Source organism: Pectinophora gossypiella, chromosome 11 (genome assembly GCF_024362695.1).
Source record: "Pectinophora gossypiella chromosome 11, ilPecGoss1.1, whole genome shotgun sequence".
Taxonomy (NCBI): domain Eukaryota; kingdom Metazoa; phylum Arthropoda; class Insecta; order Lepidoptera; family Gelechiidae; genus Pectinophora; species Pectinophora gossypiella.
The window spans coordinates 14,809,927-14,825,119 of record NC_065414.1 but is presented as its reverse complement, the minus strand read 5'-3'; the positions used below and the strand labels follow the sequence as shown (position 1 = coordinate 14,825,119).

General features: G+C 40.5%; 1 protein-coding gene across 1 annotated transcript; it reads right to left on the bottom strand.

The window, feature by feature from the left end:
* Positions 1-1,773: 1,773 nt before the first annotated feature.
* Positions 1,774-13,608, bottom strand: LOC126370854 (myogenesis-regulating glycosidase-like). Its single transcript, XM_050015959.1, has 9 exons — positions 13,536-13,608; positions 12,155-12,268; positions 11,471-11,677; positions 9,945-10,605; positions 9,404-9,596; positions 8,872-8,981; positions 6,613-6,886; positions 4,869-5,025; positions 1,774-3,118 (listed from the first exon to the last, which is right to left on the bottom strand). Exons 1-9 carry the CDS (start codon positions 13,558-13,560, stop codon positions 2,844-2,846), a joined length of 2,016 nt encoding a protein of 671 aa, XP_049871916.1. The 5' UTR covers positions 13,561-13,608; the 3' UTR covers positions 1,774-2,843.
* Between the last annotated feature and the right edge of the window lie 1,585 nt (positions 13,609-15,193).

The window sequence follows — 15,193 nt, the reverse complement described above, 5'->3', positions numbered from 1 at the left end:
CGTAAGAACAATAGGCAAAAACTGCTCAGTAGGGAATATACTTGAACATGAGAGTGGTAAACAGAATAAAGTGGCGCTTCTAAGTTCCTATCCTCGATAGAAGAGATAGTCCTCAAGTGGGTATTACACATCTTCTTGTTGTTGTGCAATAACAACGTAACAGCACCACGCCCGTATCCTCGAAAGGGTAGGCAGGGGTGCAGAGGCGGATATCGTCGTGTAGACCTGAGCGCCTTTTTGGAAAATCACATTCGGATTTGAGTTTGTTCAACAAAACCAAGCAATAGACAAGCCTCTTTCAAGCCCGGTTTGAAAAAAAGCGAAGTTTTATTCTGCCAAAAGTCACTTACGAGATCACATTCCCATTTGTTCCCTCTATTCAGCTTTCTGCGTGCTTTTTTCGTGACAACTGGGAAGCAATTCCCAACTGTCTCCCCGGGGGACAGGGCTAGACGGGACTACTGGGAAAAAATGTTTTATACACTATCCGAATGTTTATTCAGTTTCAGAATCATTATACATATATCAAGCTGACAGTTTTCCCAAGATTTACCGCCCACATTGTTCGTGTATAAACGGCGTTTAATCGCCTCGCACATCATCTACCATTCCCCGAAGTAATTACACTTACCTCTAAGATACTGGCTGCTGACAGGACGAGTAGAGAATTAAACGTTAATATCTCAGAGGAGCTCGGTGGCGCAGAGGAGCTCGGTGGCGCAGCGGTAAACGCGCTCGGTCTGCGATTTTTGAAGTTAAGCAACTTTCGCAAAGGCCGGTCATAGGATGGGTGACCACAAAAAAAAGTTTTCATCTCGAGCTCCTCCGTGCTTCGGAAGGCACGTTAAGCCGTTGGTCGTTTTACAGCTAGTTACATAATATGTAATTTAATTATGTTTGACGTTCAAAAAGCGCTAACTTTGTAAGCCAATTTTGAAAAATAAATATTTTTGAATTTGAATTTTGGTCCCGGCTGCATTAGCAGTCGTTAATAATCACCAATCCGCACTGGGCCCGCGTGGTCATTTAAGGCCCGATCTCCCTATCCATCCATAGGGAAGGCCCGTGCCCCAGCAGTGGGGACGTTAATGGGCTGGTGATGATGGTGATGATCTCAAAGGAAATTGTGCTGAGCGGTGAAGGAAAACATCGTGAGGAAACCCACATACCCGAGAAATGTGTTTTATGTGTAACCTAACCTGTATTGGGCTGGTTTTCCCTTCGCGCGCTGGAAGTTCAGACAGGCAGTCGCTTCTGTAAAACACCAGAGCTGTCAAATCTTCAGGATACGGCTAGGGAGCTGATGATGGCGGTTTCAGAGGACATTAATAAACTAACGATCATGTTCCTAATTTGGGTGGTCCAAGTCTTCTTTTTTTTTGCTTCTTATTATTTTCAATTGCTTAAAGTACAACCATTTAGGTATAATTTTTATTTAAGTATTTTTATTTTTCCATCTGCACTTTATTGAACAAATAACTTGTGAATGGGCTATAGGATGCTAATCTACAAATAGAAGACGTAGATGATCTAACAAAAATCCCATTTTTCTTCTGTAATTTTGGATTTTACTCTAATAACTCTAAATTCATACAAGTTCCATACAAATAATTACTTTTTTGGTGATTCTGAGTGTCAAGTAGCCTATTACAACTCATGCACGCACCGTTTATATTTTGTTTACTTACATTAAGTTAAAGTTCTCTTGAAGTGAAATGTACTTTTGAGAATAAAAAAAATATAAAAATAAAATATATATTTATTTGCAGCAGCGATTACATTATTGTAGGTGCAGGTGTCCCCTGTTAAGTTAATATACACCTGTGTTAGTAGACACCTCTCTTCTTACTTAGACATGTACAGTTATATACAATTTTGAAACTAAAACCAAACATGCTCAGTTAAACTTAAATGACTAAAGATTTCTTTAACCTGAAGTGATGGACTGAGTACAGACGCAAGGTGAAATGAGTACAGACGCCTTACCAAGCTTTCTGGTTTCCGAATATTGCGGTATCTTCGTCGATAATGATGAGCCAAGTAATTTACATACATACATAAGTATATGATATCACCTGCATTTCCCATTGGGGTAGATCTTTCACTAGTGATGTAGTAACATTTATTAATTAGAAGTTTTTTTATTTTTATTAATAAAGATTTTGTCACTTCTTTCTTCGTTTAATATGTTCGGCAGTTTATTATAAATTTTGATGGACATCACATTATGGGCTAGAAGAATGTAGGACCAGTCTAGATATAGGTAAAAATCTTTTTCCATGACGCAATGTGTATTTTACAAGGAGATCTTCGCGGCGTTTAAAAAAATCTTGGTATTTACGAACAAATCATTCTCATCATCCCGAGTATGTCTTGAAACCCAACAGGTTGTATGTCCTCACAACCCACACAAGAGAAGAAGAAGAATTATACAATTTTGTCTCTCTCTCTCTCTCTGTTTAAGAGCTGCGCTCTTGTCGGTGGAGTGATCGCCATTCCTCTCTTCTTCTCGCCAAAACCTTCACCTCCCGATACGACACGACTTGCACCTTCTCTTTTATTTGTATTATAAATGTTCTCCTAGGTCTACCCCTTCCTCTCTTCCCTTCAATTTTTCCTTCTATAATGTTTGTTATAAATGAATCGTGTCGTATCAGGTGGCCAATCGTATTTCCTCTCCGGTTCTCTATAGTCTTCAATATGGTTCTCAATATGGTTCCAATTACAATTGATACAATTTTGTACTCAACAGTATTTATTTAAAAGTTAAAATTGTATTTACAACCACTATTTTAAACGTCTAAGCCTACTTATGAAAAATAAATAAACATTAGTATACAGTTTTAGATATTAAAAACTTGAAGAATGAGACCAAAGACTACCAGGGTCGCAGGAATTTGAAGGGACGTGGTGCTGTCGGGAACGCTCCCAGCTTCTTTGACGAAGTAAGGTAAGACATCCAGAGGGGCTTTGTAGGCCCTCAGCCAAGTGGGGCCTGTATGGGCCCTCTCCGGGTCCCCCTCCTCAAACCAGGTCCCTTTGGGCAAGTAGATGTCCCGGGACGTCGCGTTGGCTTTGAGAACTGGAGCCACAAGGATGTTTTCGCCGACAAGATATTCTGGAAAGAAGAGTTGTAAAGGTAGATAGATTCATAAAACGCCAATTGACAGTTAGTGTTTATATTGCAGAATAGTAATGCCTCGTCAAGACCAAACCCATCCACTCAAAAACACTTTCAGATACAGCCAGAAATTAAATTAGGTTCCTTGGTCAGATTGTTTTTATAATAAATGCGACTAGGAGGAACGTGAAGCAGAATATTATGTTGCAAAATTATATTAGGGTTCTAAGATCGATCATACTAAGGAAATCAGGGGGGTTAAAATGGCCACATCCAAACAATTCATCTAAAAAAGCAATATTGCTTTTTGACGCAAATGTCACGTTGCAATATTGCTTTTTCAGATGAATTGTTTGGATGTGGCCTTCTTAACCCCCCAAAAGGGCTAACATGCCCAACTTGATAAAATTATCGATCGATTCAATAAATTTTGTCCAGATCGATAAGTTTGTTTTTTTCCTAATCATGATTTTGTTCCTACCTACTTTGACAGAACGACATGACTTATTTAGGTCCACATATTAACACCAATCGACAAAACGACATAATTATATCGTCAGAATCGATAAAATGACCGTGACAAGATTTTATCACGAAACGCATGTTAGACTGGACAGTGAATAAATAAAATACTTTATTTGCAACTGGATATTTGCAAAAAAAAAAACATAAAAGGTTATTTTTGCGTTGACACTAATGTTAATGGAAAATCGCTTACATAGACAGCCTATATACGTCCCACTGCTGGGCACAGGAGGAGGTATGGAGCATACTCCACCACGCAGCTCCAATGCGGGTTGCTGAAGGTGTTTTTACGGCTAATAGCCGGGACCAACGGCTTAACGTGCCCTCCGAAGCACGGAATCATCTTACTTTTTCGGACAATCAGGTGATTCAAGCCTGAAAAGTCCTTACCAAACAAAGGACAGTCTCACAAAGTGATTTCGACAATGTCCCCATCGGGAATCGAACCCGGACCTCCAGATCGTGAGCCTAACGCTCTAACCACTAGACCACGGAGGCATGTATACAATTGTGTAAATATTATAGAGGCTGGAAAATCGCTTATTAGTTACTTATTCAGTTCGAAGCGTGTAAAGATTGCACGCAATATTCACTTCGCTCATCACAGTCCATTAAAATAATTGTTAATCAACTATGACAACAATATAATTATGTCACGGATACCGAGACACAGTCTTAATGACATCGCATTCAGTATTCATTGTAGATGAATACTGTTATATCACCAATTCATTGTTTTAGAATGTTCATACTTATTTGATATAGAAAATGGTCATTTAACTCTTCAGACAGAATTATACATATTACTTGCATCAAAAGAAAAAAAAAATTGTTTTTTTTTAAACGCCATCTTTGCGAGTCGATGGCGATCGATACTAAATTTTTGCTGACCAATAATTGGCCACGCTTACGGCATTGTCAGTGACTTCGTGAAGGTCTTCAATAGTGCAGGTGTTAGGGCACTTAGGACAGCACAAAAGGTGAGCCATAGTTTGTGGTGATACTCCACACTCGCAATCATCGCAACCATCAACGCCATAGGATTCAAGTCTAAACTATGTTCGAGTGGGGGTGAGGTAAACCTAGCTCAGACGCAGCAGACAGTTGCCGTTCCTTATTCTATGGTTGGGTATAGGCCTCCTCTCTTTCACTCCATCCTTTCCGGTCCTGTGGAAGTATCATCCGTTGCTCTATCATTGGATTCCGTGTAAATAAAGCTTACCGTCCCAAATAATGAGAGCCTCGTCATCAGTTGGGTCGAGCCACCACAACGGCGCGGTCACTGGAGCGCCCTCCTCCACCGACGCCTCCATGGCTGCCCAGATATCATGTGCATAAGCCGCATGCAGATCCGCATATTTCTTGCTTATTTCCACCGTCTGGAAAATTAAAGTATAAGCACACCCCGAACACTTCACACAAAAAGCCTCGTTTACCATAGACACTACATATTGACGTTATCGTACACGCGCATCTGTGTGTGTAACTATGTTCAAGAGGGGGTGAAGTAAACCTAGCTCAGACGCTGGTGGGAAGCGGAGAGTTGCCGTTCTATACGTAGTATTATTACTTATTCTATGTTTACAGTATAAAATAATTTAAGTATCAAAAACGTTAATGTTTTCTTGGGGGCTCGCGGAACTTATTTCCTGCACTGTGCCACTGCAACCTGTAAGATGTATTTGTTTGGGTGTTGTATGCTCATAATTCATAACAATTTAATTGTCATGACATTATTCTATATAAGGTACTTATAAGCATGTAGGTCTACCTATATTGCTTCTCTTTATTTCGATCATGATAATAATGGGTGGAAGATGTTTTGTGCCTGGGTTGGGTACAATAACAAGAGTCATCATTTATACCCAAAAAGATAAAAGATGCATGTCTGTTATTCACGAAATTAGAAGGTTAAACGAAGGCAACACTAAAGAGCGCCATCTACTTTTTGGGGCACGTAACTTAAAAAGTCTGTCATTAAATAGCATGTTAATTACGTACGTTAAGTGCGTTAAGTCTACAAGATCATACAAGAAAAAAAAAACAATTATCCAAGAGATCTCTTTTGAAATTAACTGTTACGTTTTTCCCACTTTTGTGACGACAGAGTAATGACGCCATTACATTTGTTAATTACCTATTGTTGGTTGGATTTTTTTTTATAAGTTACTGTGGTTTTCTTCTTCTTCGGCTTCTCAATCAGGAAGCGCCGGTTACACATACAGCCCGGTACCGGTTGCACCAATGAGTTGTTAATTTATCTTAAGTTCAGTTTTCACTAACACAGTTGACTCGACCATCATAGAAGGCTCACTACCTATCACGTATCATAGTTTATCTTGTGATGGATCTACGTCTGACTACCTCATTGGGATATAGTTGCAACAGATGGCGCCACATTCAGTAATACAGTCTTGAAACGCGATATCTAAGTTTAGACAGCAAGACGCTTATATACAACTTCCAACCTCTAGCCATAGAGGCAGCCAATCAGCTCGCGACACCAAACACTTCAGGACCCCGATACCGACCCCGCCGGCGTGGTCGACGATTTCCCTCATTCAGCGCTTATCGCTATCGACCCGCTAGGGTCGATTAATTCTTTGAAATATTTTTCTTCTAAGACGACGCGCTGAGCCGAGGTTCGCGCCCAACTGGGCACCCTCAGGCCTGTTGTCTTAAACGTTGTACCGGGTGAGAGCCTTCAGCGCTCCCCATTTGTCCGGCCAAGTAGTTAATGCCATCTGCGGCAAATCTACAATAAGTCACGTCAAAAAAAAAAACAACTTCCAACATGACACAAATGGATCGTCGATCCCTAATCACGCTACCAATTTGTGACTAGCGAGGTACTATGCTCTGTTGGGTACCCCGAAAACATCCTTGGCGGCAGCACATCCTCGCCGCCAAAGAGTCGTGAACTTATGTTATGTAGGTATGAAAAAAGTAACAAAAATAACACTTGCTTCATTATCAAAGTTCCATGGCGCGAATGAGAACTGCATCGTCGGCAGAAAAGTATTCGCTTGAACCCATCTCATGAACAGATCCTTGGTAGGCTCATCGGCTTGTTCGTGGTCCAAGTTGAAGCCGTTCCCGCCTATCATGTCTGGCAGGACGAAGGTGTAGCCGTTCAGGTTCATCTGTAGGGCAGCTGTGATGACCGTGGACAGACCGTTGTTGAGGCCCCATATGGAGTCGCGGTCTACCATGCGCACGAAGATCGGCAGCTCTTGGGTTCTGAAAAGGTAGGTTTAGGGATAACGGCCTCTGAGGTCCAGTGGTTGAGCGTTAGGCTCATGATCCGGAGGTCCCTGGTCCAAATCCCGATGGGGACATTTCAGAAAAATCACATTATGACCCCTGACTTGGTTAGGACATCACAGACTGACCACCCGATTGTCTGAAAGTATGCTGATCCGTGCCGGCACGTTAAGCAGTTGATCCCGATTACTACTTATAGATGTAAGTACGTAGTCGTTACATGAGCCATGTCAGGGGCTTATGGCGACTACAAGGATAACCTTGACACCTGGGTTGCTGAAGTTGGTAATCCACCTCATAACCCATACTATTGTCGTGAACCATACATAATCATGTAAGGTCACGAATTATCTGAATTCTGAATCACATTCCAAAACTGAAGTGTGTCATAGTTATATGAAATACCTATGGGGCAAAATACCCACAAATGGGCAACGTGCCCATAGCTGTCTAAATATAGGGTAAAAAACCAACGATGTTAGAATATGTGATTAGAATGTTTCATAGTTATATGATTACCTATGGGGCAAAATACCCACAAATGGACAACGTGCCCATAGCCGTCTGAATATAGGGTAAAAAGCCCACGATGTTTGAATATGGGGTGAAACCCCGCGAATGGCCTCCAACCGCCCCTTACAGCCATCCCTGTCCACCTGATTGCCTTGATAAATTCATCTGATTACCTGATAAATCACCACAACGATATTACCTACTGCAATGTTTTACTGTTTGTTTTACTATCCGTTTTACTGTTTACTGTCTGTTGTTCTCTTTATCGATTTGTATCGGATAATACAAATATAGCATAACTGATATCTAAGTAATTAGGAAAATATATAAGTATTATAAGACTTAACTGAATATTCTTCCTGCACATCGACAGGAAGTCTGATAAAACTGTTGTTGATTGTTATACCTGAAAACACACTGTTTCTTCTCTAATCTGTTTCTGAATAATCTGAATATTCACTGATTTCTGTTCTCTCCTCTTAATGCAATTTCATTTGTTCCTTTGTCGATTTATACCAAATAATACAAGTACCTATAGCATAACTGATATCTAAGTAATTAGGAAAATATATAAGTATTATTAGACTTAACTTGGGGGAGACCTATGCCCAGCAGTGGGCGTCGTACGGCTGATGATGATGATAAGACTTAACTGAATATTCTTCCTGCGCATCGACAGGAAGTCTGATAAAACTGTTGTTGATTGTTATATCTGAAAATACACTGTTATTTCTGCTCTGATCTGTTTCTGAATAATCTGAATGTTCACTGATTTCTGTTCTCTGTTCTAATGCACCTTCTTTTGTTCTCTGAAAATTATTTAGTTTTTTCGTAATGACAGCCCGCCAAAAAGCATCAACTTTTTTCTGGCCAGTGTTATTATGACATATATAACCTACAAATCGATTACTCACTCGAGTAAAAATAAAATCGATATGATGCATTTTAATATTATTATGAATTTGATTATTTAAATTCGAGAACTGATTACAGTTCGAGACAACTATAGAAGGTTTGGGTATTGATTTAGAAAGAACTCTTTTCTTTTTTAACTATATCTTTGTTTATTTTGGGTTTTAATTCTGTATGGTTTTAAGGATTTGTGCTCGGTTAATGCCAATATACTTGCTTGAGTGAGTATATTATTCTATACCCCTCTGGTACCTTCGAGAATACAGACGTGATATTTTTCATGAAAACTTCCACTAACAGTTGGCTCGACCATTATTAGATGGCGATACGGCTCACCAATCACGTTGGTCTAACAACAAAGCTCGGTGAGATGTGGGTACTTACTGATTTCTCCTATCCTATCCTCTGTTCTTCCCTAGATCTGAAACTATTTCCATACCAGATTTCATCTAGGTACTTAAATCGGTTCAGCAGTTTAAGCGCGGAAATGTAACAGATAAAGATTCGATTTACAATATTAGTGTGGATAGCCTTACCTGAAACCAACCTTGACCTCAATCATATTTCCGAACTCTGCACACGTCTTCACGAACGCCTGTACGATGTGGTGTGGATGCAAGTCTATGTCTCCTTGCTGCACTGGAACCTGGTGCATGAATAAAATTCCAATTTGGAGTCTCAATTTGGATATCAGGGTGGTATTTAGGCCAACCAATCAAGTTCAGAGTGTGAACTGAAGATCAATCTCAAGTCTCTGTTCTTGTCATTCTCAGCTGAGACGCACTTAAGTTCTCGTTAAATTTTATAAAATAATTTTTAAATTTATTATATTTATTAAATTTTTAAACTAATCTGACATCAAGCAGAAATTACGTTCGGAAAATTCATGAAAATTTTAGTGCCTTTTTTAGTTATTTCCAGTTCCATACTTTTGCGACGGAAAATTCCACTTGATACATAGAATAAGGAATAATGTTGATATCAACTCAGAATCATGGTCTGAATCATCCCTCAAAGTTTTCGTTACTATGTCACTAACACCCTGTATACTTCACTACATAATTTTACCTGAGGTGAATGGTTGCTCTCTCCAGCGTCGAATTTCACGCTGTCGATGCCGTAGGTATCGAGCAGAGCCTGTAATCGGCTGGACCACCAGCCCGCGGCGGCAGGGTTGGTGAAGTCCACATACGCGGAGGCAGTTCCGTTGCTGTCCCACCAAGTCGTGTCTGGACTGCCGTTTTCATTGAGGACCAGGTAGCTGGAAGAGAATAACTTGGTAAACTTGTGGTCACTGGTTCTGTGGTACACCGGCTTGCTTCTCAAATGGGGAGCGCCGCTTGAACCCTGGTACTGGACTTGCACCAATGACTTATTAATTTGTGCAATTTTTACTAACACAGTTGACTCGACCATTAAAGACGGTGATACGGATTACCACCTTTAACGTTGGTCTAATAGAAAGCACGTTGAGGTGTGGGTACTTAGTTCATCTTGCGATGAATTTAGCTCTGGCTACACCGATTGGGATATACTAAAGCTTATGTGATGTGTTATGATCTTGTGTCTTCATTCCGCAGAGGTTCATAATTGATTCATTTTAACTTACCCTTTATCCAAAGCTTCTGAATACCACGGCTCGCAATCCTTGTTAATGAAAGGGTGTGCCCAAATCGTCACGCGATATCCTCGCGCCTTCAGTTCTTGCACCAGGTACGTCATGTTCGGGAATTTGGTCTCATCAACTGTTAAGGAACCGTAGCAAGTCTCCCAAAGATCATCAATTTCAAATTGCGAATTGTTGAATCCATGATCAATTATAGCATTGGAATATTCAATTAAATTATTCTGATTGATATTTTTGCCATGCTGCGCCCAGGTGGACCAAATCGGGTGTTCTACCATTCTGAAATCCGGCAAATCTGAAGGCTTTCCTAAATAATTCGCCACAGCATGCTTATGGGCTTCCTTGACATTTTTCAGCAACCAGAAATCGTAGGACAGTTCTGTGTGGTTTCTCTTCGAAGAGTAGGGATCAGCTATTTGTGCTCCGAAGCAAATGTGGTTAGCTTGTATATTGTGGTAGTCCACGAAGAGGGGGACCTCTGGATGTACGTAGATGTATTCTCCAGCGGAGTTGAGCCAGTATCTCTCGACGATGGCAGCGTTGTCTACTTCGGAGACCACGTAGGCCGAGTAAACTCGTTTGGCTTGCTCGATAGGGTATACCTGTTCTACCTGCATCGGTCCGCCATACCAGTGCTTGGTTCCTTTAAAAAGTAAACAAGTTTTACTACAATGTTTCTAGAGTAGACAGCAAGTTGATATATGCTGTTGCCTTAGTCTTTATTAAACTAACCCGATGAGGGTTCAAGGCTGGATTAGGGAAGTGCCCTACCAAGTATGTTTTGCTTGACTGTGCCCAAAAGAGGTACCTATAAATAGGCAGGGGAGTATAAAAATAGAAGCATCTGCCCCTTCACTGGGCCATAAGAAAAACTGTAACCAGTTCTTACCAATCTTTTTCTGGCCTAAAGCTATTACAAATACAGAACTGTAGAGTTTGACTGGCCAAAATACTATAGAGGCTGATATCCGCACACGGAAATGGCGGCGGATTGGTCATGTCCTGGAGCACCCGTCCTGACGAGCTCCATCGTGGTGTGCGCGTGATAAACGTAAAAAGGGCCAAATAGACCTGGCAACATTCGGTTGACCACGAATTAAAACCTCATGTCACGGAAGGAAGTTTTAGAGGCTGCAAAAGATCGCGAGGAGTGGAAATCTGTTATTGGAGCCCTACATCTCAACAGAGGATAATAGTAATTCTTTTACTATCGTGTGGGTTGTGAGGTGGATTGCCAACCTCATCAACCCAAGGTTATTATTGAGCCGCCAAATGCCCCTAACATGACTCATTAAACGACTACTTACTTACATTCAGTAAGTATAGTAACCGGGACCAACGGCTTAACGTGCCCTCTGAAACACGGATCATCTTACTTTTGGACAATCTGGTGATCAGCCTGTAATGTCCTATCTAAACTAGGGATCACATTTTTTTGTAATAGTTCCCCACCGGGATTCAAACCCGGGGGGAATTCGGGATATTAGGATTAGAAGAAGTGTTCTTACCAAAATCGAAGCAGTCTTCGAACCTCTGGGCCGGGCCCGCGTCCCACCTGACCTTGAAGCCTCTAGCCGCCGTGACGTCATCATACACGGTGAATATCTTCAAGACTGCGGATCCCATATGCACTTCCACTCCACCTTCGAACTCCTCAGACGTGTATGGACCGAAGAGAGTGCGGCCTATGTTTCCGTAGACTGTCTTTTCTTCGCCTGTTACAGTAAAAACATGGTTTAGGAAAGGTTTATACGCTTCATAATTTATGAATCCGGGAATGTTCTGTTCGCAGAACGAGTGACTTACGATTGTGTGATAAATTCGAAGCTCAGTTCGGGTTCTAATCCACTGAATGTGACTTTATGAGTTCCAATTTATGTCAATGGATCATGGTAACTGATATCACTAAGCTCACCCCCTATTATATGGGACTGGAACATAGTTGGCGAGAAGTGGGTATAGGTATATTATGCTATGTTATGTTGTACTTAATAAGTAGGTAAATCTATAATAATTCTCAGATTATTCTTCTGGTTTGTGTAAAACAACATGGTCGTAAAATCAATCACTTACAAAGCGCTACACCAATAAATTGCAAAGTCCTAAATATTTATTAAATTATCCGAAGTTAACGATCCATTTTGAACTTTTAACTACAAATACTATATATTTTGAGTTTTTATAGTAAATACCTTGTATAAGTGCAAGTGTGAATCCGCCAGTCAACTGCGGCTCGAGACTGAGTGTGACGTCATCAGCGCGCACGGCGACTTTACCTTGCGCACGCGCACCTAGCGCCAATAAAGCTGAAAAATATGAGTTTATTGTTGACATTAGTGAGATAAAATGATGTCATTGAATTAAAGGTAGGTCTGAGGAAGAGGTGGTAGGTAATCACTGCAACCATGTGGACATGTATAACATAAACAGCATGTATACGTTCCACTAGTGGGCACAGGCCTCCCCTCAATGAACTGGAGGGGGTATGGAGCATACTCCACCACGCTGCACAACTGCGGGTTGGTGGAGGTGTTTTTACGACTATTAGTCGAAATCAACGGCTTAACGTGCCTACGAAGTAATGACTCACATTCCTTTTTCGGACAATCAGGTGATTCAAGTCTGTAAAATCCTTACCAAACAAAGAACAGTCTCACAAAGTGCACAATTCATTTTATAATTAACAGTTGTAATAACCGTCTCTTTTATTTACTGGTTGTTGTTGACAACACAAGTCAAACGGTTTCCATACAGCGAGATACCTTTTTGATTCGTCAATCATCCGTTTCTTTCCTTTTCGGTGGATAAGAAAATGACAGGTATAACTTAAAGTAAAATTAGGTGTCTGAATCAGGGCCGATATTATAGGATCAAGGTTAAAGGTAAGGGCTATCATCACCCGTTTTTCACTGGTTCCGCATATCTAACCTGGAGATTTGACAGGTCCGGTTTTTTACAGAAGCGACTGCCTGTCTGACCTTCCAACCCGCGAAGGGAAAACCAAAGATACTGGCACTGCAACTAGTAAGTAAGTACTTTCATTTTGCACGACTTTGTAACGTATACTGAGGGGGATGATTCAGACCATGATTCTGAGTTAATAAATGGATTTCCTGGCGGAAAATTCATGAAAATTTTAGTGTCTTTTTAAATTATTTTCCTTTTTATACTTTTGCAACGGAAAATTCCATTGATATCAACTCAAAATCATGGCCTGAATCATCACTCAAAGTTGACGATGTCACTAACACCCTGTATAGGATAAGTACCTATATTAAATTAATAAGTATATATTTATAATGTGAAAAAAATATAATGTAAAGTATATAAATTGTATTGTAAACACAAATATTTAAATGACAGCTATTAAATTTTGGATCATGTCAATTAAAAAAATAATCTTTTGTCTTTTGGCAAATATCCAGTTGAAATTTACGCAAGCGACATACATTACATAGACAATCGGCGTTAGAAGATCTACCCTCCAACACAACAGTATCGCTAATTAGTTGTGAACTAATTGCTATCGTGGGAGCTTTTTAAACTGGTGTTTTACAAAATTTTAATCCTTACCTAGTAAAATCTTTAGAGCCGCCATCGTCTCTCGACGTATCCCGACTGCCGCCTCGTGACCATTTTATCTACATCTTGCGATAAACTGACATCTTTATCTCCAATATCATAAATATTGAGATGTCCCTTATCTAACTCTCCTGAGACGTGACTGAGAATGACTAACATTCAGGATCGATATTGCTGATAAACTCTTGCTGTAAATGTTTCGACATGATAGGTACACCTGACACAAGATCGGGGGGGTCTAATAAAGCCATATTGACACAATTCATTCACCCCTTGTCCATTTTTAGGTAAGTAGATATAAGCTACAATCAGCCTCCGTGGTCTAGTGGTTAGAGCATCAGTCTCACGATCTGGAGGTCCGGGTTCGATTCCCGATGGGGACATGGTCGAAATCTTTTGTGAGACTGTCCTTTGTTTGGTAAGGACTTTTCAGGCTTGAATCACCTGATTGTCTGAAAAAGTAAGATGATTCCGTGCTTCGGAGGGCACGTTAAGCCGTTGGTCCCGGCTATTAGCCGTAAAAATACCTCCACCAACCCGCAGTGGAGCAGCGTGGTGGAGTATGCTCCATGCCCCCTCCGGTTGATTGAGGGGAGGCCTGTGCCCAGCATTGGGACGTATATAGGCTATTTATGTAATAATGGGTAGAAGATATAATCGTAGGTGTAATAAAAAGGGTCATCGTTTATACCCAAAAACAGATAAAAGATGCATATTATGTCTGTTATCCATGAAATTAGAAGGTTAATTGAAGAAAAATCTGTACAGCGCCATCTATATTGTATTTGAGGAACGTACCTGGAAAGTCCCTTATTAAATAAATAATCATAACACACCGAGGAGCTCGGTGGCGCAGCGGTAAACGCGCTCGGTCTGCGATTGTTGAAGTTAAGCAACTTTCGCAAAGGCCGCTCGTAGGATGGGTAACCACAAAAAAAAATTTCATCTCGAGCTCCTCCGTGCTTCGGAAGGCACGTTAAGCCGTTGGTCCCGGCTGCATTAGCAGTCGTTAATAACCATCAATCCGCACTGGGCCCGCGTGATGGTTTAAGGCCCGATCTCCCTATCCATCCATAGGGAAGGCCCGTGCCCCAGCAGTGGGGACGTTAATGGGCTGATGATGATGAACATAACGACAAATACTATATTGCATACACATGAAATACAAAAAAACCACGATGTAGTTAGTATCATTTTGTATACTTATGCTTTAATAAAAGTTGTTCAATTCTATTCTTACAACCTTGGCCATCATGCGGTACCTACCGAGGCTACTGGTTTATCTCATATGAATTGTGGCTCTGCCCACGCTATTTATAACATAACATCACGCCTGAATGCCGAAAGGGGTAGACAGAGGTTTATAGCTCTCCTGCTAATAATATGTATAATAATCAATAAACTACGGAAGAATTTCACAGAAATATACACCCACCTATTGAAATCAAATCAATCTATTCTATCTATTTTCTTGTTTCGTACTTTTTAGAGTGTGATTTTTCCGTAGTCGAGTTTATGTTTTTTAACTTTTGTTTTTATTGGATATTTGAATATGTAGTTGTTTACTTATATAGTACAGTACAAGATTTATTCAAGCTCAAGCACTTATTAATTTACTTAAATCTTATCTTTGATTTTGTTTATGCCCA

Bases quoted from the DNA above. Each gene is read 5' to 3' on its own strand.
- LOC126370854 (XM_050015959.1), bottom strand. From the start codon at position 13,560: ATGGCGGCTCTAAAGATTTTACTAG. The intron at 11,678-12,154 runs GTATTTACTATA...TTACTGTAACAG, and splicing joins CACACTTGCACTTATACAAG to GCGAAGAAAAGACAGTCTAC. The intron at 9,597-9,944 runs GTAAGTTAAAAT...ATTCTCTTCCAG, and splicing joins TCAGAAGCTTTGGATAAAGG to CTACCTGGTCCTCAATGAAA.